This window comes from Thamnophis sirtalis, unplaced genomic scaffold (genome assembly GCF_051295495.1).
Source record: "Thamnophis sirtalis isolate CommonGarterSnake01/CBP01778 unplaced genomic scaffold, rThaSir2_p1.2 scaffold_2, whole genome shotgun sequence".
Classification (NCBI taxonomy): domain Eukaryota; kingdom Metazoa; phylum Chordata; class Lepidosauria; order Squamata; family Natricidae; genus Thamnophis; species Thamnophis sirtalis.
The window spans coordinates 58,156,859-58,179,908 of NW_028261382.1; the positions used below are offsets into that span (position 1 = coordinate 58,156,859).

Consider the following 23,050-nt stretch of genomic DNA (forward strand, 5'->3'; position numbering starts at 1 on the left):
AGACCGAATGAGAGAGAGAGAGAGAGAGAGAGAGAGAGAGAGAGAGAGAGAGAGAGAGAGAGAGGGAGGGAGGAAAGGCAGGAGGGAAGGAGGGAGGAGGGGGGATGGAAAAAGTAAAAAGAATGAGAGAAAGAGAGAGAGAAAGAGAGGGGGAGGAGGGAGGGAGAGAGAGAAAGGGGGAAGGCAGGAAGGAAGAAGGAGGAGGGGGAATGCTAAAAGTAAAAAGAGAGAGAAAGAGAGAGAGAGAAAGAGAAAGAGGGAAGCAGGAGGGAGGGAGGAGGGGGAATGGAAAAAAATAAAGAGAGAGGGGGGGAGGGGGAGAGAGAGAGAAAGAAAGAGGAAAGGCAGGAGGGAAGGGAGGGAGGAGGGGGAATGGAAAAGTTAAAAAGAGAGAGAGAAAGAGAGGGGGAGGAGGGAGGGAGAGAGAGAAAGAGGGAAGGCAGGAAGGAAGAAGGAGGAGGGGGAATGGAAAAAGTAAAAGAGAGGGGGAGGGGAGAAAGAGGAGAGGCAGGAGGGAGGAGGGGGAATGGAAAAAGTAAAAGAGAAAGAGAGAGAAAGAGAGAGGGAGGGAGAAAGAGGAAATGCAGGAGGGAGGAGGGGGAATGAAAAAAGTAGAGAGAGAAAGAGAGAGAAAGAGAGAGGGGGGAAAGATGAATGGCAGGAGGGAGGAGGGGGAATGGAAGAGAGAGAGAGAGAGAGAGAGAGAGAGAGAGAGAGAGAGAGAGAGAGAGAGAGAGAGAGATGCTGTTGATAGAACACCTGAGACGGAGAGCTCACACGCTCCCCAGCACACTACCGCGATGTAAATAAAAGATTTGGCAGGATGGAAAATCAAACTACCTTGGAGAGCTCCTCTGGCAGAACCGAGTTGTGCTTGAAAGTTTAATGACTGCCTGTTTGCTAGCCGATTGGGGTGGAGTTGGCTTCTGTGAAAATTAATGCTCCCTTCTCTTCGCTGGGCCTTCTGCATGGCAGGCTTTTTACCCAGGGTTCGAGACACAGAATAACAGAGTTGGAAGGGACCTTAGAGGTCTTCTAGTCCAACCCCCCCCTGCTCTGTTTTTGTCGATTTGGTTTGTTTAACAAGCCCTCATGGTCTGGGAGCACATGCAACATACTAACAACATAACAAACTCAGTTATAGCTTAGCCTGATGTTAGCCAATCCAAATTCTGTGGTGTGTTCAGGAAGCTCTGGAACAGACTGCCCAGTCGCTTCTTAAAAACCTCCAGTGGTGAAGAACCAACAACTTCAAGAAGTTGTGGGTTTTTCATCACTGGAGGTTTTTAAAGAAGGGACTAGACAGCACTGTTCCCTCTAAGCTGCGTGGCCACGCGGCCGCGCATGTGGCAACAAAATACCGCGCAGTAGTTTCCAACTGCCGCGCAGTGGTTTTTGTGAGACGCCTTCCACCATAATAGGAGAGGAGAGCCAGCCTGGAGACAGTAATCAGTTCTAGATCCACAAGGCAGAAAGTAAGTAGCTCAGAGAAGGGGGGGTTGGGAGAAGGCATGGGATGGGCTCCCAGCAGCAGCTGCTCAGATTTGCCAGAGAGGGAGGGAGGGAGGGAGGGAGGGAGGGAGGGAGAGAGAGAGAGAGAGAGAGAGAGAGAGAGAGAGAGAGAGAGAGAGAGAGAGAGAGAGAGAGAGAGAGAGTATCCCACCTTCCTTCAGCCCAACACTCTCGCTGGCATCCCGGCCAGATGAGAGGGACTGCAGAGGGTCTCCTCAAGTCTAGGGCAGCGAGTCATTCGATGGGAAGTTGCCTCTTGGAAGGAATGACCCGGATTGGCTCCCGCTACATCTCTCCTGCTTCGTCTCTCCTGCCTCTTTGCTTCTCCGTTCGGTCTTTGGGTGGCAGATCGAAAGCGGAAGCCAATCTGGGTCATTCCTTCCAAGAGGCAACTTTCCCATCAAATGACTCGCTGTCCTAGACTTGAGGAGACCCTCTGCAGAGTGTTGGGCTGAAGGAAGGAGGGATACTTGAGAGAGAGAGACAGAGAGAGAGACAGAGAGAGAGAGAGTTGGTGGGCAGACTTAGCACTTTGTTAAGTTTATTTCTCTGTGTGTTGTGCATAATATATACATGTCTCCATGGATGCAATTGTGCAAGCATTTTTTTTTCCTATTTAAAAGAATTTTTGGATTTTTCCTCACCAAACCTTTAAGACTGAAAGAGTTAGAGTTGAAATATAAAGAGATTGTCAATTGCTATACTGTTAGATTGGTAGGCAATTATGGACTATCTTGATTATATCCTCCTTAGAAAGAATATGCTACTGTATGGTTGAGAAAAAGACCAACTTCATTCCATGGAAACCAAATAAAGCTCATACGGAGGGTTTCTTTCTACGATGGGCTTCTTGGGTCAACAGTGAATATCAGTTATCAAAAATGTAGGTAAAAAGTTAAGCAGGCAATAGGAAATTACAAAAAGGGAAGCCAACTTTCTGAATTCTGTTTCTTTGACTTAGTGACTTATAAATAGTAGACTAATGTTCTGAAAACGTGACCTAAATTTCTATATATTTTAAATAGCTGTAAAGCTATGCTGAAAAAGTTGTTCTCAAGGTATTGTGATAAATTCAATAAAAAGAAGGAAATTCTTGATAAACTTAAGGAGGAATGAGAGTATTGGATAGTAAATGGACAAATAAAATTACCAATCAAAGAGAATATTTGCACCTCAGGGTTGAAATAAGATGTTCTCTCTTCCTCTTTCCTCTTCCTCTCTTCTCTCTCTGTCTCTCTCATCCTCTTTCTCTTTGTCTATCTTCTCTTTCTCTCTTTCTTTTCCATTCTTCTGTCACTTTCTCTCCTCCCTTCTCTCTCCTCTTTGTCTCTTTCTGTCTCATCCTTTCTCTTTGTCTCTCTTTCTCTCTCCTTCTTTCCCACTCTTCTGTCACTTTCTCTCTCCTTCTCTGTCTCTTTCTGTCTCTCTTCCCTCTTTTTTCTTCCTCTCTTCCTCTCTCCTACTCTTTTATCACTTTCTCTCTACCGCCCAACCTGTCCCCATACTTATCTTCGACTGATCATGTTTGCAATAATTTACCTTCTTTTCTAAATAGGCACAGTTCCCTTACCGGATCCCTCGCTCACTCAAACGCGCGCGCACACACACACACACACACACACACACTCATGCACAAAACCATTTTTCTCCATTCCAATTCAGATCCTATAAATCAATTGCTCTGTGAAACATCTGTGAAAAAAATTCAGGTGCTCAGACATGAAAATGTGCCGTTCAAACCAGTGGTGGGTTTCAAAAAAATTTGGAACCTACTCTGTGGGTGTGGCTTCCTTTGTGGGAGTGGCTTGCTGGCCATGTGACCTGGTGGGAGTGGCTTGCCAGCCATGTGTTTTCTTCCTTCCTTCCTTCCTTCCTTCCTTCCTTCCTTCCTTCCTTCCTTTCTCTTTCTCCCCCTCTCTGTGTCAGTCTGTGTGTGTGTGTGTGTGTGTGTGTGTGTGTGTAGCAGTGGTGGGTTTCAAAATTTTTTGGAACCTCTTCTGTAGGTGTGGCCTGCTTTCTGGGTCCACTGGTGGAACCTCTTCTAACCGGTTCGGTAGATTTGACGAACCAGTTCTACCGAATAGGTGCGAACTGATAGGAACCCACCTCTGGTTCAAACACTATACTTTTCTGCACACACTGAAAAAAAATTAGAGGGAACATTGCTAGACAGCCTCTTGTCTGGGAAGGTATAGAGTCTCCTGCTTGAGAAGGGGCTGGACTAGAAGACCTCCAAGGTCTCTTCCAGCTCTATTCCGAATTTGAATGTGAAAATCCTGGGAGCCAAAATGTGGCACATTTCAATGCCTCCTTGGCGAACAATATATCGACACTCATCAGTACTGATCATTTCTTTCAGGCCCGTCACTGTCACCTCTTCTGTTGTGCTAATGCTTTTTGAAGGTTTAATTTCTATTTTAAAATCTGGATTTCCAAGACTAGTGGGAGGGGGGCTTTTTTCCCCAGTTTAAGCTACCTTGCAGGGATTCAGCCACTGCCACTTTTACCCCAGGAGTAGGCCCCTTTCAAGCAAGCATTGCCTGGTGGTGCCTCTTCCTTGAGGAGCTCACTGACCCAGCAATTCTAGACAAATTCAATGTACCTCTATTAATAAGCTTTAAAATCACAGGGCAAGAGTCCCTATCCAGGATCTCTTAATAGGCAAAACATTTCTAATTAGCAATAGTTATCCCATGAGATGAAGAAGATAAGAAATGGCCCGAATAGCATGATTGGCGCAATACAATAGTGAAATCCCAGGAAACTTGCCATTTGCTTAAAAAAAAAAAGTCCATTTGAAAGACATCCCACATGCATAAGAGAAACTACTAACTCAGAAACTATTTAAAAATAAATCTATTCCAATCTTTATATCCCCTATTTCCTGGGCCCTGAATGGCCCAACAGCCAGCAGTGTGCGGTGGCAGCCAAAGCAGAGAATATAATCCTGGATTGTATAAATAGAGGCACAGAATCAAAACCGTGTGAAGTATTAGTAAGGTAAAGGTTCCCTTCGCACATATGTGCCAGTCGTTCCTGACTCTAGGGGGCGGTGCTCATCTCTGTTTCAAAGCCGAAGTGCCAGTGCTATCCGAAGGCATCTCCGTGGTCATGTGGCCGGCATGACTCAATGCCGAAGGCACACAGAACGCTGTTCCCTTCCCACCAAAGGTGGTTCCTATTTTTCTACTTGCATTTTTTACCTGCTTTCGAACTGCTAAGTTGGCAGAAGCTGGGACAAGTAACGGGAGCTCACTCCGTTACGCGGCGCTAGGGATTCAAACCGCCAAACTGCCGATCTTTCTGATCGACAAGCTCAGCATCTTAGCCACTGAGCCAACTCTTGAAGTATTAGTACCCTTTTGTAAAGCCTTAGTAAGACCACACCTGGAATACCGCAACCAGTTTTGGTCACCATGTTACCAAAAAGGATGTTGAGACTTTGGAAAAGAGCAACCCAGATGGTCAAAGGCCTGGAGACTAAAACACATGATGAAGGGTTGCAGGAACTGGGTATGGCTAGTCTAGAGAAAAGAAGGACTAGGGGAGACATGATAGCAGTGTTCCAATATCTCAGGGGTTGCCACAAAGAAGAGGGAGTTAAACTATTCTCCAAAGCACCTGAGGGCAGAACAAGACGCCATGCGGGGAAACTAATGAAGGAGTGAAGCAACTTAGACCTAAGGAGGGGGTCAAAGCAGCAGAAGGTAGGGCAAGAAACAATGGTTGGAAGCTAATCAAGGAGAGAAGCAAACTGGAATGAAGGAGAAACTTCCTGAGGACAATTAACCAATGGGACAGCTCAGCTTTGACTACATTGCATGCGAAAAGTTTCTATGGGTCTCCGAAGGCCAAAACTTGAAGCTGTGGACATATTAGAAGTATGGCGTCCCTTGAGTAAGCTTCACGCCACTTCCCAAATGCAAACGAAGACAGCAGTTTTGTTCTCATTTGCAAGGCAGATTGAGAAGGGAATAAACTTAGCTCTGGAAAAGATAGGTGTCACAAAACTGGCGTTGCCAGTCAGCTTTAAAATTGCACGAACGATGCTTTGAGAGCGTTTTAGGTAAGGAGAATGGCATACGGGAAAATGCAAAGGGTAAGATTTCCCTGTCCCCCGTCCCCTTCCCCACCTCACTCGAAGAGAAGATACCCTTTTTCTGTTCACTGGTTTTGATTTCCTGTGCCCTGTGCTTTTTTTACACTGCCATTTCGGAGGTTGGGAAACCCTTAAAGCCGATCTCCCGCACCTCAAAAGCCTCCCCCAAAAAACCATGATAAATAAGGGGGGGGAGAAATAGAATTTTTGAAGCACATGGATGAGAGGGAAGAAAATGAGAACGAGGCACCGTCACTCATTGTAAACAAAGCGCTACCTGCTAAAGGAGAGATGGGTAACTATGGCAACGTTATGACTTGTGGACTTCAACGCCCAGAATGCCTGAGCCAGCCATGCTGGCTCAGGCATTCTGGGAGTTGAAGTCCACGGGGTCGTAAAGTTGTCACAGTTGCCTACGCCTAGGCTAAATGATGCAGCACAAGACAAGTGCTCTCAGCCAACCACACGCCGTGGTAGAAAAATAAGAGTGTAAATATGAAATCAAAAAAAGAAAATAAGCATATTCACGGAATATCAACGGCGGGGGTGGTGGGGGTTGGGGTTTTTTTTAGAGCTCAAAAATCCCTTTCACAGAATTCAGAACCAGAGAATAAAGTTGAAAGGGACCTTGGAGGTCTTCTAGTCCAGCCCCCTGCTCAAGCAGGAGATCCTATACCAGTCATGGCTAACCTTTTTGTTGTTGGGGAAGCCTCTGGAGCCTGAGGAGGGTGAAAACGGCCTCCCTGGCTCTCTAGAGAGGCCAAAAATCAGCTGACCGGCATGTCCATGCGTGCTGGAGTTGATATAGGGCAACCGTTCACATGCTCACAGAGACGGCTTTGCGTGCCACCTGTGGCACGTGTGCCATAGATTCGCCATTAGGGGAATAGGTGGTACCTTGCTCAATAGTAGTAACTCTGAGAAGGATCTTGGAGTCCTAGTGGACAACCATTTAAATCGGAGCCAGCTGTGTGCAGCAGCTGCCAAAAAAGCCAACACAGTTCTAGGCTGCGTCAACAGAGGGAGAGAATCAAGATCATGTGAAGGATTAATACCACTTTATAAGGCCTTGGTAAGGCCACACTTGGAATACAGCGTCCAGTTTTGGTCACCACGATGTAGAAAAGATGTGGAGACTCTAGAAAGAGTGCAGAGAAGAGCAGCCAAGATGATTAGGGGACTGGAGGCTAAAACATATGAAGAACGGTTTCAGGAACTAGGTATGTTTAGTTTAATGAAAAGAAGGACTAGGGATAACATGATAGCAGTCTTCCAATATCTCAGGGGCTGCCCCAAAGAAGAGGGGGTCAAGCTATTCCCCAAAGCATCTGAGGGCAGAACAAGAAGCAATGGGTGGAAACTAATCAAGGAGAGAAGCAACTTAGAACTAAGGAGAAATTTCCTGACAGTAAGAACAATTAACCAGTGGAACAACTTGCCTGCAGAAGTTGCAAATGCCCCAACACTGGAAGTTTTTAAGAAGATGTTAGATATCCATTCATCTGAAGTGGTGTAGGGTTTCCTGCCTAAGCAGGGGGTTGGACTAGAAGACCTCCAAGGTCCCTTCCAACTCTGTTATTCTATTCTAAGCCCCAATTTACTGAACAACAAGCATTGGAAACTTTGGACCTATTTCTGGTCATAAGTCGAGGATTATCTCTTCGTGAAAAACTGAATCCAAGCTATGCCAAGAACTCTGTAAATATATTTTCCTATATCTGGAGTGGGCAATATTTGTGTGTGTGTGTGTGTGTGTGTGTGTGTGTGTGTGTGTGTGTGTGTGTGTGTGTGTTTGCGTGTGTGTTTGCGTGTGTGTGTGTTTGTGTGTGTGTTTGTGTGTGTGTTTGTGTGTGTGTGTTTGTTTTTGTGTGTGTGTTTAATGCCTCTGACATCATCGGGAAAGGGCTCATGTCATATTATTTGGTGAGGAAACCAACCCCCTGAAAGTACAGGATAGTCCTCGACTTACAACCACTACTGAGCCCAGAATTCCTGTTGCAAAATGAGACATTTGTTGTGAGTTTGTCCCCACTTTGTGATCTTTCTTGACCCAGTTGTGAAGTGAATTGCTGCTGTTGTTCAGTAAGTAACACAGTCGTAAAGTGAATCCGACTTCCCTGTTGACTTGTCAAAAGGTTGTAAAAGGGGATCGCGGGACCCCGGGACACGGCAACCGTCATATATATGAGTCAGTGGCCAAGCGTCCAAATTTTGATCAGATGACCATGGGGACACTGCAGCGGTCGTAAGTGTGAAAAGTGTCTATAAGTCATTTTTTTTCCAGTCTTACTGCAATTCTGAATGGTCACTAAATGTTAGATTCTTGTGGAGCAGTTGAGGAAGACATCAGAAACAGTCACTCCCTCTCTTCAGTGCAACATCATTAATCACACACACAATGCCAGCACACAATAGCAAATACATAAGCGAGGGGAATGTTTCATAATGCATGCAATTTTGCCTGGATGCAGTCATGCTTCGTTAGGTTGGCACCAAATCTGAGCATTCAGTCTCTGGATTTTTTTTCCCCGGCCAAACTTAAACTTAGATTTAAATAAAGGTCAACCGCCCCAAACTCGATTGCAGAAAATACCACTTCAGCAACAGAGGGGTCAACACCTGGAATGCTCTACCCAACTCCGTTGCTGCATCCTCAAACCCCCCCACAGCTTCAACCTCAAAGTGTCTAGCGTGGGCCTCAGCCCATTCCTAAGAGGTCCATAAAGGGGGCGTGCATAAGAGCACCAGCGTGCCTTCCCTCCCTGTCCTACTGTCCCCATGTATCTGTATTTACTTCCTTTGTTCCTGTTTATCTTCATACCTATTCTTGTTCTCTTGTACTCATTTGACAACCAACCAAATAAATAAATAATAAATACAATTTGAATGACTTTTTAAAAAGGTTCTCCCCACCTCTCTGTGCATGTGTGTTTGTGTCTGTCTGTCTGTCTCTCTCTCTCTCTCTCTCTCTCCCACCCACACACCATCCTTTGGTCGTTGCAAAATCTCACAGGGCTTTGGAAAGGTACAAAATGGGGGCACGTATGGCCTGTAAATTTAGGGTAACCAATCGCCCTCCATAAGTCAGTAAGTAAGGAGACGTGGTGGCTCAGTGGCTAAGACGCTGAGTTTGTCGATCAGAAAGGCCAGCAGTTCGGCAGTTCAAATCCCTAGCGCCACGTAACAGAGTGAGCTCCCGCATCTTGTCCCAGCTTCTGCCAACCTAGCAGTTCGAAAGCATGTTAAAAAATGCAAGTAGAAAAATAGGAGCCACCTTTGGTGGGAAGGTAACAGCGTTCCGTGTACCTTTGGCATTTAGTCATGCCGTTCACATGACCATGGAGACATCTTTGGACAGCGCTGGCTCTTCGGCTTTGAAACGGAGATGAGCACCGCCCCCTAGAGCCGGGAACGACTAGCATGTATGTGCAAGGGGAACCTTTACCTTTAAGTCGGTAAGATTATTATTTTTTTCTTTACCATCTCTGTCCAGAAGCACTGGGGACTTATCCTAGGCAGGAAGAGGGGAGAAAATCCCACCCCCATGGCAGGAGCTTGGCCTTCTATAATTCATTGCCTTCTGGAGATGGGATAAGGGGTCAAAGGGAGGACTTTGAAAGGATTTCAATGGACCTCCAGCATTTGTAAGCAGCGGCTGTCCAGAGGAGCTTTCCATGGTCCTGGAAATCTCACATCTTGTTTCAGCTACACTTATTACTATCTTGGTAGAGAACTTGGTAGAGGCCTTTTAAGTCAAGAAATGGATTTTGTTTTACTTTGGGAGGCACCGTTTTCTGTTGGCGAATTTGGAGAAATCCATAGCAATAGCAATAGCAGTTAGATTTATATACCGCTTCATAGGGCTTTCAGCCCTCTCTAAGCGGTTTACAGAGTCAGCATATTGCCCCCAACAACAATCCGGGTCCTCATTTTACCCACCTCGGAAGGATGGAAGGCTGAGTCAACCCTGAGCCGGTGAGATTTGAACAGCCGAACTGCAGAACTGCAGTCAGCTGAAGTAGCCTGCAGTGCTGCATTTAACCACTGCGCCACCTCGGCTCTACACTTGTATTTTATCCCGGGGCTCTGGGAAGCTTTTGAGGCAGCCATAGAGGTTTGCATCAAAAGCATGATGAAACCAAAATGTTTCATTATTAGATTTATGTTTAGAGGGTAATCATAATGTATAAGTTTAATTCAGCTTTAATGTAAAGAAAGTAAGGTGATTTTTCCCCCCCTGGCCCACCTGAGGCTTCCTTCCACAACTTTCAAAAGTCAAGTGTGAAAACACTGTGCACCTTTGTTCCAGTGTACTAATGAACGCTCAGGAATGTAAGATTGTATTGCATTGTCTATTAAAAAGAAATCACAGAGAGAATGGATAGTTCTATAACATGCATAGGGACACACCCATCGTCCTTATATGGTATGTAGCATAACTGAAGGACTTTTCAAAGTACAGCAGACTTCCAACTATATAATTTCCAACTACAATTTCTGAGCTTCAGTACTGTGGATAATAAACAGACGGCGAATAAGATAGAATAATCTATTGTAATGCAGGCATCCCTCTATTTGCTGCAGTTCGAGGTGACAACACTACTGAAAAAAGTGACTTAGCTCCGTTTTTCACACTCATGACTGTTGCAAACATGTGGTCCAGATTCAGATGCTTGGCAAGCGGTTCATCTTTATGACGGTTGTAGTGTCCTGGGGTTCACGCGATCCCCTTTTGCGACCTTCTCACATGTAAAGTCCATAGGGGGCTCAGATTCACTTAACGACCATGTTACTAACTGAACAATGGCAGTGATGACTGACTTAAGAACTGTGGCAAGAAAGGTCATATAATGAGGAGGGGGAAATTCACTTCACAAATGTTTTGCTTAGCAACAGCTATTTGAGGTTAAGCTGTGGTCGTAAGTTGAGGACTGTCTGTATAGCTGTCATTCAATCTGCCGCATGGATAGCCCTGCTACGTCCGACTCAACTGAAAATGACATCAGTGATGTCTCTACTGTTAGTATGTTTATCTGATTCTCCCTTTTAATTGGCTGAGTAATTGGAATACTCAAAAAAAGGCCTCAATCCACACTTTTTTTTCCAGAAAGCCCAATAGAGGTATTAAAACTTTCCCTGGACTGATGCATATTCATAAGGGATATTTATTGCCACTTCAACTTCAATATCTCAGGGGTTGCCCCAAAGAAGAGGGAGTCAAGCTATTCTCCAAAGCCCCTGAGGGCAGGAGAAGAAATAACGGATGGAAACTAATCAAGGAGAGAAGCAACCTAGAACTAAGGAGAAATTTCCTGACAGTGAGAACAATTAATCAGTGGAACAACTGGCCCCCAGAAGTTGTGGATGCTCCAACACTCCAACAAGTTTTTAAGAAGAGGTTAGATATCCATTTGTCAGAAGTGGTATAGGGTTTCCTGCCTAAGCAGGGGGTTGGACTAGAAGACCTCTAAGGTCCCTTCCAACTCTGTTATTCTATTCTAACAGGCACTTGGATCTCACTTTCGTTTCTGAAGACAAAATAGAATTGGCGTCAGACGCAATGAAATAAAACAGGAAGGCAGAACGAATGGGGTAAACATTGATGTAGCACCGAAAAAAAGAAAAAGAAACGCATCACCAAAATGAGAAGAGGGATTTTTACTTTGCAGTTGTTTGTGCCGGATGAGCTCAGCACTGGTGAAATGGAAAGAAAGAGGACAGATGCAAATGGGTGAAGAAAGAAAATGAAAATGTACAGACTATTGATACACCTTGGCAAAACAGAGAAGGCCAATATTGTTTATGCTGACTATCAGAATCTTTCCGGTCTTAAAAAAAAAAAAGCAAATTACCTTTATGCTGATAATTTATCAGCATAAACCTTCATTATCCAATCTGATCCTTCTAGATAGAGATATCAGGGATCAAACCAGATTCCTCCTGTGCCTAAAACAGCTCCCTTCACTAAATTATACTCCCTTAATTGTGATTAAATGTATTTGATATCTACCCAAAGACACTTCTTAATTGTCCTTTTTTCCAGATTGTTTTGAATAGAATAGAATAGAATAGTAGAAAATGAATAGAATAGAAAAAGAATAGAATAGAATAGAATAGAATAGAATAGAATAGAATAGAATAGAATAGAATAGAATAGAATAGAATAGAAATAGAATAGAAATTTCTTTAGAATGGGATTTCTCAAACTTGGCAACTTTACGTTATGTGGACTTCAACTCCCAGAATTACCCAGCAAAGATGCTGGATGTGGAATTCTGGGAGTTAAAGTCCACATGCCTTAAACTTGCTAAAGTTGAGAAACAACTGATTAAGGTCCTTCCAAAATCACACTCTCTGAGAAACTACTAGAAGTTTCTTTAATTTATATTTCAGCAGAACTGATTTTACAGGATCCAAAATCTCTTTGCTGCCTTCTCTTCTTCCTTTAGGTAAGATCTTTCTTTCTTTCTTTCTTTCTTTCTTTCTTTCTTTCTTTCTTTCTTTCTTTCTTTCTTTTAAATCCACAGTCCATTGGAAGGAAGCCTGCCGCTGAATTAAACACAACGCAATCCACTCAAGCTTGCTGGCAACATTTCTTTCTCCTGCCATTCTATTACATCACATTTTTAAAAAAAATGATTTTCCCACTGTATAAAATTAATTGGGGAACAACTTGCCCAAAGCATTACTGGCTGAGGAATTCTGGGAGTTGAAGTCCACATGGCTTAAAATTGCCAAGTTTGAGAGACCCCGTCCTAAAGGATATCCATTGGGAAATAATTTTCAACACTCACACCCTGGACTAACATCTGCTGCAGGCATTACAAATGGAGAAGTGTATGTCAGAAATACCTTTAAAGGGGAGAGTGGAGAAGTGCCATGTATCAATCCAAGGAAGAACGTTGAAACCAATACATCAGTTAAAGTGAATGGGGCATGCCAGATATCAGCTTGTAATGCTTTGTCAAACATACACAACATGACAGGCAGTTGGGATTTGATGCCCGGCATAAAAAAACTCTAAAGCAGTTGGATATATTTTTTTTTCTGGTTTAAATGGCATCAAGCCACAGATTGTCAATCTCTACTTTCTCGAAAAGAAGGCACTGGATTAAAAAAAAACTTTGCTTCAGGTCAGCTATAGTAGTATGCAAAGCTTTTATTCAGGTGTTTGATTCAATAACGTCCTGATCCAATTTACCAATCCACTTTCCAAATGAAGGATTCTTTCTGCAACGAAAGTGGCAAACTGAATTGAGCTGACTTTCCAAATTTGATACCCTTCGGATAGAATCAGTGATTTGTTGCAGACTGGAGCCAATCCATCTAAAATGGACTCAGATCTCATTGGAGCTGGGCAAGAGAGATTCTGAGAATGCTGGGAACTTTACCAACATTTTTAAATTCTATGGCCTGTAAGTGTGATAATATGCCGATGATATTTTATTCTGCACCTGTTCTGACTGAGGCTTCCCAAGAGCATGAAACAAACTCCTTGTCCTGGCAAAAAAAAAACCTTTTTATTAATTTGCTGGGAATTCTGCTTATTCACCTCCAGCAAAGTCTTTCCAGGGAGGATTTACAGTTACAGACCTTATCTGGCTTGGAGAGCTGCCAGGCCGATATCTGCAAAACTTGGCAAGAAGTCTGGGAGAGTCACGAACCAATGAAGTAAACTAATGGTCTCCTGCAAACTCCACTCCCCATTCACTCCGGTTTTATTTCTTCTGGGAGGGGCCATTCACCATCCACCTGTGGCCTTTCTCCCAAGTCGACCCTTGTTCTTTAGGTCTTCTCTTTTTTTGGCAACTCTGCGCATGCACACACTGGGAACAGGCTCCAGCTGTTCTTCTGCCTCACTGATGTCTGACTCTGAAGGCAGCTGATAACTGGCATACAGCCCTGGCCCCCTCTCTGCCTCCAACACAGAGCCCTCATCAGAGCCTTCCCCAGACTCCAGGACTGGCCCAGGTTCCTCCCCAACCTCCTCACTGTCTGAATCTGCTGCCAGCTCCACTGGCCCACTGTTCTTCATTTTGGAAGCCAGCTTGGCCACCACACTGCTGGGCTCTAAGTGAATTACAGATATTTCATTTGGGGAGGAAAGGATGGTTTTGTGTTTGCACAGACAGCTTTGCCAAGGCTCCAACGAGAGGTAATCCTCAACGTACGACCACAATGGGGCCCAACATTTCCACTGCTAAGGAAGACATGTCTCAAGTGAGTTTTGCCCCATTTTACGACCTTTCTTGCCACCATTGTTAAGCGAATCACTGCAGGTGTTAAGTTAGGAACACACTCGCTAAGTGAATTGGGCTTCCCCATCGACTTTGCTTGTCAGAAGGTCGCAAAAGGGGGTCATGTGAAATCCCCGGGACACTGCAACCATCATAAGTATGAGTCAGTTGCCAAGCATCAGAATTTTGAGCACGTGACCACGGGGATGCTGAAATGGTCGTAAGTGTGAAAAATGGCCACAAGTCACTTGTTTCAGTGCTGTTGTAACTTTGAATGGTCACTAAACGAACAGCTTTCAGCTGACAACTATATGTATTTTACCCTTTGTTTCCCACAACAGCCAAACTATTACATTGATCCTGCATCCAATCCTTTAAAGTAAACTATTCCCAACACTAAACTTCTACCATGTTATCAAGTCCTCTTGCCATTTTATAATTAATTACGGAATCAGATAGTTGGAAGGGAGCATGGAGAATAGAATAGAACAGAACAGAATAGAGAATGGAATGGAATGGAATGGAATAGGAATATAGAGTAGAGTAGAGTAGAGTAGAGTAGAGTAGAATAAGAATGGAATGGAATGGAATGGAATGGAATGGAATAGAATAGAATAGAATAGAATAGAATAGAATAGAATAGAATAGAATAGAATAGAATAGAATAGAATAGGCATACAGAGTGGAGTGGAGTAGAGTAGAGTAGAATAAGAATAGAATAAAATAAGAATGGAATGGAACGGAACAGAACAGAACAGAACAGAATAGGCATACAGAGTGGAGTGGAGTAGAGTAGACTAGACTAGACTAGACTAGAATAAGAATAGAATAGAATAGAATAGAGGTGTAGAGTAGAGTAGAGTAGAATAGGCATATAGAATAGAGTAGAGTAGAATAGAATAGGTGTATAGAATAGAATAGAATAGAATAGAATAGAATAGAATAGAATAGAATAGAATAGAATAGAATAGAATAGAATAGAATAGGCATATAGAGTGGAGTGGAGTGGAGTAGACTAAGAAAAGAATAGAATAGAATAGAATAGAATAGAATAGAATAGAATAGAATAGAATAGAATAGGCATACAGAGTGGAGTGGAGTAGAGTAGAGTAGAATAAGAATAGAATAGAATAAGAATGGAATGGAACGGAACAGAATAGAATAGGCATACAGAGTGGAGTGGAGTAGAGTAGAGTAGAGTAGAGTAGAGTAGAGTAGAGTAGAGTAGAGTAGAGTAGAATAAGAATAGAATAGAATAGAATAGGAGGTGTAGAGTAGAGTAGAGTAGAGTAGGCATATAAAATAGAGTAGAGTAGAATAGAATAGGCGTATAGTATAGTATAGAATAGAATAGAATAGAATAGAATAGAATAGAATAGAATAGAATAGAATAGAATAGAATAGGCATATAGAGTGGAGTCGAGTGGAGTGGAGTAGACTAAGAATAGAATAGAATAGAATAGAATAGAATAGAATAGAATAGAATAGAATAGAATAGAATAGAATAGAATAGAATAGGCATATAGAGTAGAGTAGAGTAGAGTAGAATAGAATAGAATAGAATAGGCATATAGAGTAGAGTAGAGTAGAGTAGAGTAGAATAGAATAGAATAGAATAGAATAGAATAGAATAGAATAGAATAGAATAGAATAGAATAGAATAGAATAGAATAGAATAGAATAGAATAGAATAGAATAGAATAGAATAGAATAGAATAGAATAGAATAGGCATATAGAGTAGAGTACAGTAGAATAGAATAGAATAGAATAGAATAGAATAGGCATTCGCTTAACAAACATGGCAAGAAAGATCATAAAATGGGGTAAAACTCGCTTGACGACTGTCTTGCTGAGCAATGGAAATGTTTGGTTCAACTGCGTCGTAAATCAGGGACTACTGTACGGCAGAGAGGAACGGCTCTTTTACAATTTTGCTTGCGTGCTCTTCCAGCACGTGCATGCAGCTTATTTCTTTATTTTATTTATTAAACAAATGTAAACGGCCAACCCAACTCAGGCACAGGTCACTCTGAACCGCTTGCACAACATTGAAAAATTCATATTCAATGCAGAAAATTCAATATAAATGTATTCAATACAAATTTAACCCCCTCCCCTGGCAGCAGCAACACAATCAGACAATCGCTCGATCTGCTCTTTCTCCATTCAGGACCCCTAGACCAGGGGTCAGCAATCTGCGGCTCCGGAGCCACATGTGGCTCTTTCATCCCTCTGCTGCGGCTCCCTGTCGCTAAAAATATGTGTCACAACCGCCAATGTGCGACACCTGTCAGCACACAATTTATTGAGCTTTTCGACCCCCAGTAGGCCAACCATGGATAAATCCAAGAAAGGAAAAGTTTCAGAAGAAAACAGAGCCTTTAATTCAAATACATATCTTGGTTTTGGGGGCAATCAGGAAATAGTTGGGCACGGGAAAGGTTTTATAGTTCCCAGTATTTTCTTTTCTGTGGGAAACGGGTTCAAGTGGCTCTTTGAGTATTTAAGGTTGCTGACCCCTGCCCTAGACCCATTTGACAAAACCCCTATTTTCAGGGCCTTTCAGAACAGAAATGGGGGCCAACCATATCTCTGGGGGGAATGAAATTCCATAAGGAAGGGGCCACCATCAAGAAGACCTGTCTTACATAAAGAAAGGGGAAATTGCGAGGGGAAAGTTTCACCAAGCAGATGCAATGGGGAAGGGGGAAGGCCAGGTATCGGAACATTTTTACTTTTCCTCAAATTTTAGGTCACCTGGGACTCACTCTTGCAGTTTGGGTGGCCGTAGGAATTGAATATAGGGCCATGGTGGCTCAGTGGCTAAGACGGTGAGCTTGTCGATCAGTTCGTCGGGTCGAATCCCTAGCACCGTGTAACGGAGTGAGCTCCTGTGACTTGTCCCAGCTTCTGCCAACCTAGCAGTTTGGAAGCACGTAAAAAAATGCAAGTAGAAAAATAGGGACCACCTTTGGTGGGAAGGTAACAGTGCTCCGTGCGCCTTTGGCATTGAGTCATGCCGTCCACATGACCACAGAGACATCTTCGGACAGCGCTGGCTCTTCGGCTTTGAAACGGAGGTGAGCAGCGCCTCCTAGAGTCGGGAACGACTAGCACGTATGTGCCAGGGGAACCTTTACCTTTAGGAATTGAATAAATGAACAAGAAGCCGTTGGCTGCAACGGTAATAAAACATGCCCACTGAAACAATTTGAAAAACAAATCTACAGCTGTTGTTTCCTCAGCTGCCAGGCAACGGTACCCAACTCCAGGACCTGGGGCGGAGGGGGGGGAGAGGTGAGATTACCCCCTCCTCGAAATACAGGCATTTCCAACAGGGAGGAGGGGGAAGATGACACTGGAAGCAGTTTAGGAAAGAGGGAGGGGGGGAATCCAGGTAGGAGAAAAGGCATAGAGATCTGTTTGTGTGGTGCTCAAGAGTTACACAACCTGGTTGCAAATCCTGGGGAAGGGTCAAAGGATGAGTGTGTTTGTGTGTGTGTGTGTGTGTGTTTGTGTGTGGACAGCCAACCCTCCTGGCCTGGAGGGAAATTAATTGTGATGCCCTGAGAATCAACAGACAGTGCCATGGGGCTCCCAGCTTGCAAATGGAGGCCCCTTGGCAGTCCCTCTCCAGAGATGCTGTCTGGGCTCTCCCCACTGAATCATTTTTCCACGAAGACTAGCAGGAAGGTTGGGGAGGGTGTGTCAAAACCACAACTCGGTTTCTTCCACCTGTCAGCCTCAGCTTTTGAGTTCTGAAACTCCCAAAACCAGCCGGGTCAAAAACACAGGTAGTCTTCAACTTTACAACGTTCAAAGCGAAGGCGACACTGGGGGGAAAAAGGGGACTCACGCCCCATTTTTCACACTTTTCTCACATTTATGACGGCCGCCGTGTCCCCAGGGGTCACGGGATCGCCTTTTGCAATCTTCTGACCAGCCAAGTCTATGGAGAAACCGGCCTCGCTTAACAACGGCAGTGATTCACTTAACAAAGGTTAAGTGAAGACCGTCCAATGGAGCATAACTCACTTCGCAAATTTCTCGCTTAGAAACATACATTCGGGGGGCTCAAGTTGTGGTCGTAAGCTGAGGACTACCTGTAGAGGTTCCCCAAAAAACTGGACACCTGCCATTCCGTGCACCTGCAGAGACCTAGCCAAGCCCTGTAAATACCTCCTGCCACATAGATCTGGTCCCTTCTCCTATGGCAAAGCCCCCTCCCCTCTTTCTGCTCCCAACATTATTACTGTCGGCAACCCCCCCTTCCAATTAACCACTCAATGAGACTTTTCTGTTTTCCCCTCCCTCCCTCCCTCTCCCAACCCACCCCCACTCCATAGATACCAGTTTATTTTTAACTCCCCAGTGCAAAAAGGGGGGGGCTTTAGTTATTACCATTTGGGGAGGGGGATAGAGAGATAGGACAGCTTTTCTGCATTTGGCCTCCTGGGCTTGTAATGGGAAGCGGGCGGCGGGGGGGGGGAAGCGGGGGAGACGTGATAGAGGAGGAGCGACTATTCTGCCCATGTCCGGTGGAGGAGAGAAAACCGGGGAGGGGAATCATCCTTATTCCAGAGGTCCAGGAAGAGGGAATCGTAGTCTCTCTCTCTCTCTCTGTTTCCCTCCCCCCCCCCCCATCTCCGCCGCAAGCCCGCATCAAAAGGAAAAGCGAGCGCCTGGTTGGGGCACCTGCAAGACGCGCGGCGCTCTCCGCCGCCTTTCGCTCATCCACACGCATCCATGGCCGGGACCCCGCTCGGCCGTCGGGGATGGGGTGGTGTTGAAGTGGGAGGGGGGAGAGGAGGGGGCTGAAGGCGCACCTTTCCCTCTATACCTACCCCCTCCTCCCTCCTTCCCTCCCACCCACTCACCCCCTTACCTCCAAGGTGCGGATCTCCTTCTGCGTGAGGTCGTTGGACGTGGCGCATTTGGTGCGCAGCCCCTCCAGGTTGGAGATGCTGATGTCGATCATGTTCTGGACCAGTTCGCACTGCTGCAGCGCTTTCTGCAGGCTGAGAGGCGGCGGCGGCGGCGGCATAGCGGCCTCGTCCATCGCTCGCGCCTCTTCCTCCTCCTCCTCCTCCTCTTCTTCCTCCTCTTCCTCCTCCTCCTCTTCCTCGCGGATCAGGGGGACGAAGCCACCGCCGCCGCCGCCGCCGCCGCCAGCGGCCCGCTCCCCCCAGGAGGCGGCGGCCCCGCGGCCGCCCCCTCCTCGCCGCCCCCACCGCGCCAGCCCTCCACCTGGGTGGCCGGCCCGCCCCTCCGGCCGCTGCCCCGCGATCCTCGCGCTCTCCCGCCTGCTCCGGCTCAGAGCAGCGGCAGCAGCCCCACCGCTCGGGGAAGAAGGCGAGGTGGTTTTTGGGGGGGAGGGGGCGCTGCGGCCGCCGGGGAGCCCCGAGGCTGCGGCTGGCCTGGCCGGAGTATGAGTGGCAGGCGGGCTACGGGGATAGAGTGGGGGGTCTGCGCGCTCTCCCCCCCCCCTCCTCCGCTCTCCCTTTCCCGTTCGGCTTGCCCGCAGCAGCAGCAGCAGCGTCCGCCTGGCTCCCGCGCGCCGCCTGCCGCCTTGTCAATCACGGGGGCGCGCACAGGCGACGCGGGGAGGGCTCATCCACGTCCCCGCCAGGCAAGGAGGGCTGTCTGCCGCCGCTTCTAGCCAATTGCCTTGCCGCCGGGCGTCCGCTTTCCCCGCCGCCTTCAAGGAAAGGGGTCCTGCAAGCATGTGCAGAGTATCCTCCATGCCCCGCGGCAGCTTGGAGTTGGGGAAACTGGAAGTGGAGGGCAGTGGATCTCTTTTTTTATGTGGCAAGGAAGGACCGGGCTGAAGGGCAGGGCTGGCAGATGGGTTTCATTTAAAGGGCTGGGGGAGTTTATCACCCCCTTACTCTTGTTATAAAACTACACCTCCCATCATTCTTCCCCTTTTGACATGCTGGTTGGGGTTGCTGGGAGTTGGGGTCCAATGCCTCCAGAAGACCACGGTCTCATATCTGAACAGGAGGGGTGAAGGAGTGACAGCATGAAGTTACAGCAGCACTGAGGGAAAAAAACAACCCCAGACTTGTGACAGCCCCTTTCCCTTACAAAGTCCACAGCACCTCAGGGTCACATGGTCAGAATTCAGGCCCTTAATAACCAACATTGTACACAACAGGACTGTTGTTGGGATTGTGTGATTGCCATTTGTGACCTTCTCGGTTGGCTTCTGACCCACAAAATCCATGAGGCGGTTGGGGGGGAGGTGAATTCACTTAACAACATCATCATTTGCTGATCAAAGCATGCACAATTCATTTAGCAACAGGACGTAAAATATGACTCACTTGTTGAGCGGTGGAAATTCTGAAACCCAATTGTGGCTGTAAGTCAAGGACTAGCTGTACCTATAGAGACATACACAGCAACAAACTAAACACATTTTAAGAGATAATTATTTCCATAAATCAAAACTATGGTTTTCCCAGTTGCAATGGATGGCTGTGAAGGTTGGACCATAAGGAAGGCTGAGCGCCAAAGAATGGAGGCCTTTGAACTCTGGTGCTGGAGAAGACTCCTGTGAGTCCCTTGGACTGCAAGGCCATCCAATCGGTCAGTCCTAGAGGAGATCAACCCTGACTGCACTTTAGAAGGCCGGATCCTGAAGAGGAAACTCAAGTACTTTGGCCACCTAATGAGAAGGAAGGACTCCCTGGAGAAGAGCCTCATGCTGGAAATGATGGAGGGCAAGAGAAGAAGGGGACGGCAGAGAAGGAGGTGGCTGGAGGGAGTCACCGAAGCAGCCGGTGTGAGCCTAAATGGACTCCGGAGGATGGTAGAGCACAGGAAGGTCTGGAGGAATGTGGTCCATGGGGATGCGATAGGTGGGATTCGCAACTAGCAACAACAACATTTCCAGAAGATGCTGGCAGTTAAACTAGAGAACTATGGGGATTCTCGATCATCCAGGGCATGGGTGTCCCAAAGGTGCTTTTTCCAAAGGGCAACTGGGTTTTTCCCTCTTGAAAACGTTTTGCTTCTGGGATGAGGAGAAGCTTCTTAGATGAGAAGCAAAACATTTCCAAAGGGGGGTGGGCGGGAATCAAGGAAGTCCAAAACACCTTTGGAATAGAATCAGACTCACAAAGCACACGTCCAGCCAATAAATAAAAATTTTTTCTTCGTTCGCTCTCTCTAGATATATGAAAGGGAGACCTAGAAGGGTCTGCTGAGCAGGTGGGAAATGGATGCGTATCTTACTCTGATCACTAATAACGTGTAAGAAGAGTGAACCTTGGACTCTGTGGATGCAAAGCAGGTGTTCAGCCACTGAGCCACACCTCTTGTGGTGGCATAAATTACAGGGGAATGGTTTCACTGGAGGCCCAGGTTCAGCTCGAACAGGTAGAGGCATAACTGGAACAAGTTTTACCCACCCCAACCTGGGTCCTTTCTAAAAAATGCAATTCTCCTAATTCCAGGGTTTCAACAAATCAGAGTGAGGATATAACCTGTTCTTACCACAAAATAAGGATATAGGTCACCAACCTTTCTGATCAACAAGCTCACAGACTGGAAACGTTTCATACATTCTTCCAAGCCCTGTTTTAATCATAGTTTGCTGCATAAACTACAATGAGCTGGACTTGAATGCCATATCAGTGCTACATTTTGTGTGGTGTCTAAACCTGATCTGTATAATCACATCTGGGCAAATTGCTCAAGAAGAGCAAAGGTGGCCCTTCTTTATTTAGGAAATGTATTTATTTTAAAATCTTTGTAAGCACCACTCTCTCCAAAGCTAACATTAAACTCTGAAGATATTCATGCCATTCTCAAGGGGGTAGCTACATATTACTGGAGGGACCCATGCTTTTCAACCTACCTACTCTTTAGGCAAATCTAGACAGCAGACTAAAAACCAGTTGTAATGGATGGCTGTGAAAGTTGGACTATAAGAAAGGCTGAGCTCCAAAGAATGGAGGCCTTTGAACTCTGGTGCTGGAGAAGACTCCTGCAAGTCCCATGGACTGCAAGACAATCCAACCAGTCAGGAGATCAAACAACTACTACTTCTACTTCTACTTCTACTTCTACTTCTACTTCTACTTCTACTTCTACTTCTACTTCTACTTCTACTTCTACTTCTACTTCTACTTCTACTTCTTCTTCTTCCTCCTCCTCCTCCTCCTCCTCCTCCTCCTAATTCTTCTTTTCTTCTCCTTCTCCTCCTTCTCCTTCTTCTAATTCTTCTTCTAATTCTTCTAATTCTTCTTTTCCTCCTCCTCCTTCTCCTCCTCCTCCTCCTCCTCTTCCTCCTCCTCCCCTCCTCCTTCTTCTACCATAAGTAGATGCAATCTACCTAAGTAGATACAATCTTCAACCAACTTCTCTTTTGAAGCCTCAAGTGTGAAGGCTTCCCTCCGTTGGCTGCTACATCCAAGGGATGCAATAATTTGCTTGGCAAATGAAGGAACAAATGAGTCAGAGAGTAAGACAGGCTGACATCGGAGAAAACCAAGATTCCCTTTCTAACGCTTCTAATACATTCTTCTCTAACATGTGCCTGGGAAGCCCGCAACCGTATCTCGCTTGAGATAGGTACCAGCATGTCATGATTCCCCGTGGAACATTTCTTGTCAACAGTGAAACTTTAGTCAGAATTCGGTGTAGGAGGGTAGGGTGACTGAGCTGTGTTTGTGGAAATTCTCAAGGAGACAATAAAGCTTTGAGGTGGTTTTTTTAAAAATGTTTGTGATTAATACGAACTTACTGATTAGAGGTCACACAATATAAGCAGCGCCTTGCCAAATATGGCATTCTGTTCATCTGTCGATGGGGTTAAAAAGTGGGAGAGATTATGCAAAACAGGACAAAGAAAATTGTCGAAACATTACAGCATCTCTCTTCAAATGAAAAGGCTGAATATGGATTTAGGAAGTAGATTAACTTCTCTGTCAGCCTGGGGTCATAACCTTTGGCTGCAAGTAGTCCTCAACTTACAACCATTTGTTTTGTGATAGTTCAGTTGAAAATAAAAAGCATCTTAGGACTGATTTTTTCACACTTACGACCACTGAAACATCCCCATAATCACATGATCGAAATTCAGCTGGCTCATGTTTATGAGAGTTGCGGTGTCCCAGGGATACGGCATCACCTTTTGCAACCTTCTGGCAAGCAAATTCAATAGGGAAGGAAGATTCACTTAAAAACCGTGTT

The 23,050-nt window shown here is 45.5% G+C and overlaps 1 protein-coding gene across 3 annotated transcripts in view; it reads right to left on the bottom strand.

Moving 5' to 3' along the window:
- KSR2 (kinase suppressor of ras 2) overlaps positions 1–18,922 on the bottom strand; it is a 202,982-nt gene extending 184,060 nt beyond the window's left edge. For all 3 annotated transcript variants that reach the window (XM_087705677.1, XM_087705678.1, XM_087705679.1), the window contains exon 1: positions 18,735–18,922. In XM_087705677.1, the coding sequence (XP_087561803.1) occupies positions 18,735–18,908 (174 nt within the window). In that variant the 5' untranslated portion in view covers positions 18,909–18,922. The remainder of the gene's footprint in view (positions 1–18,734) is intronic.
- Between the last annotated feature and the right edge of the window lie 4,128 nt (positions 18,923–23,050).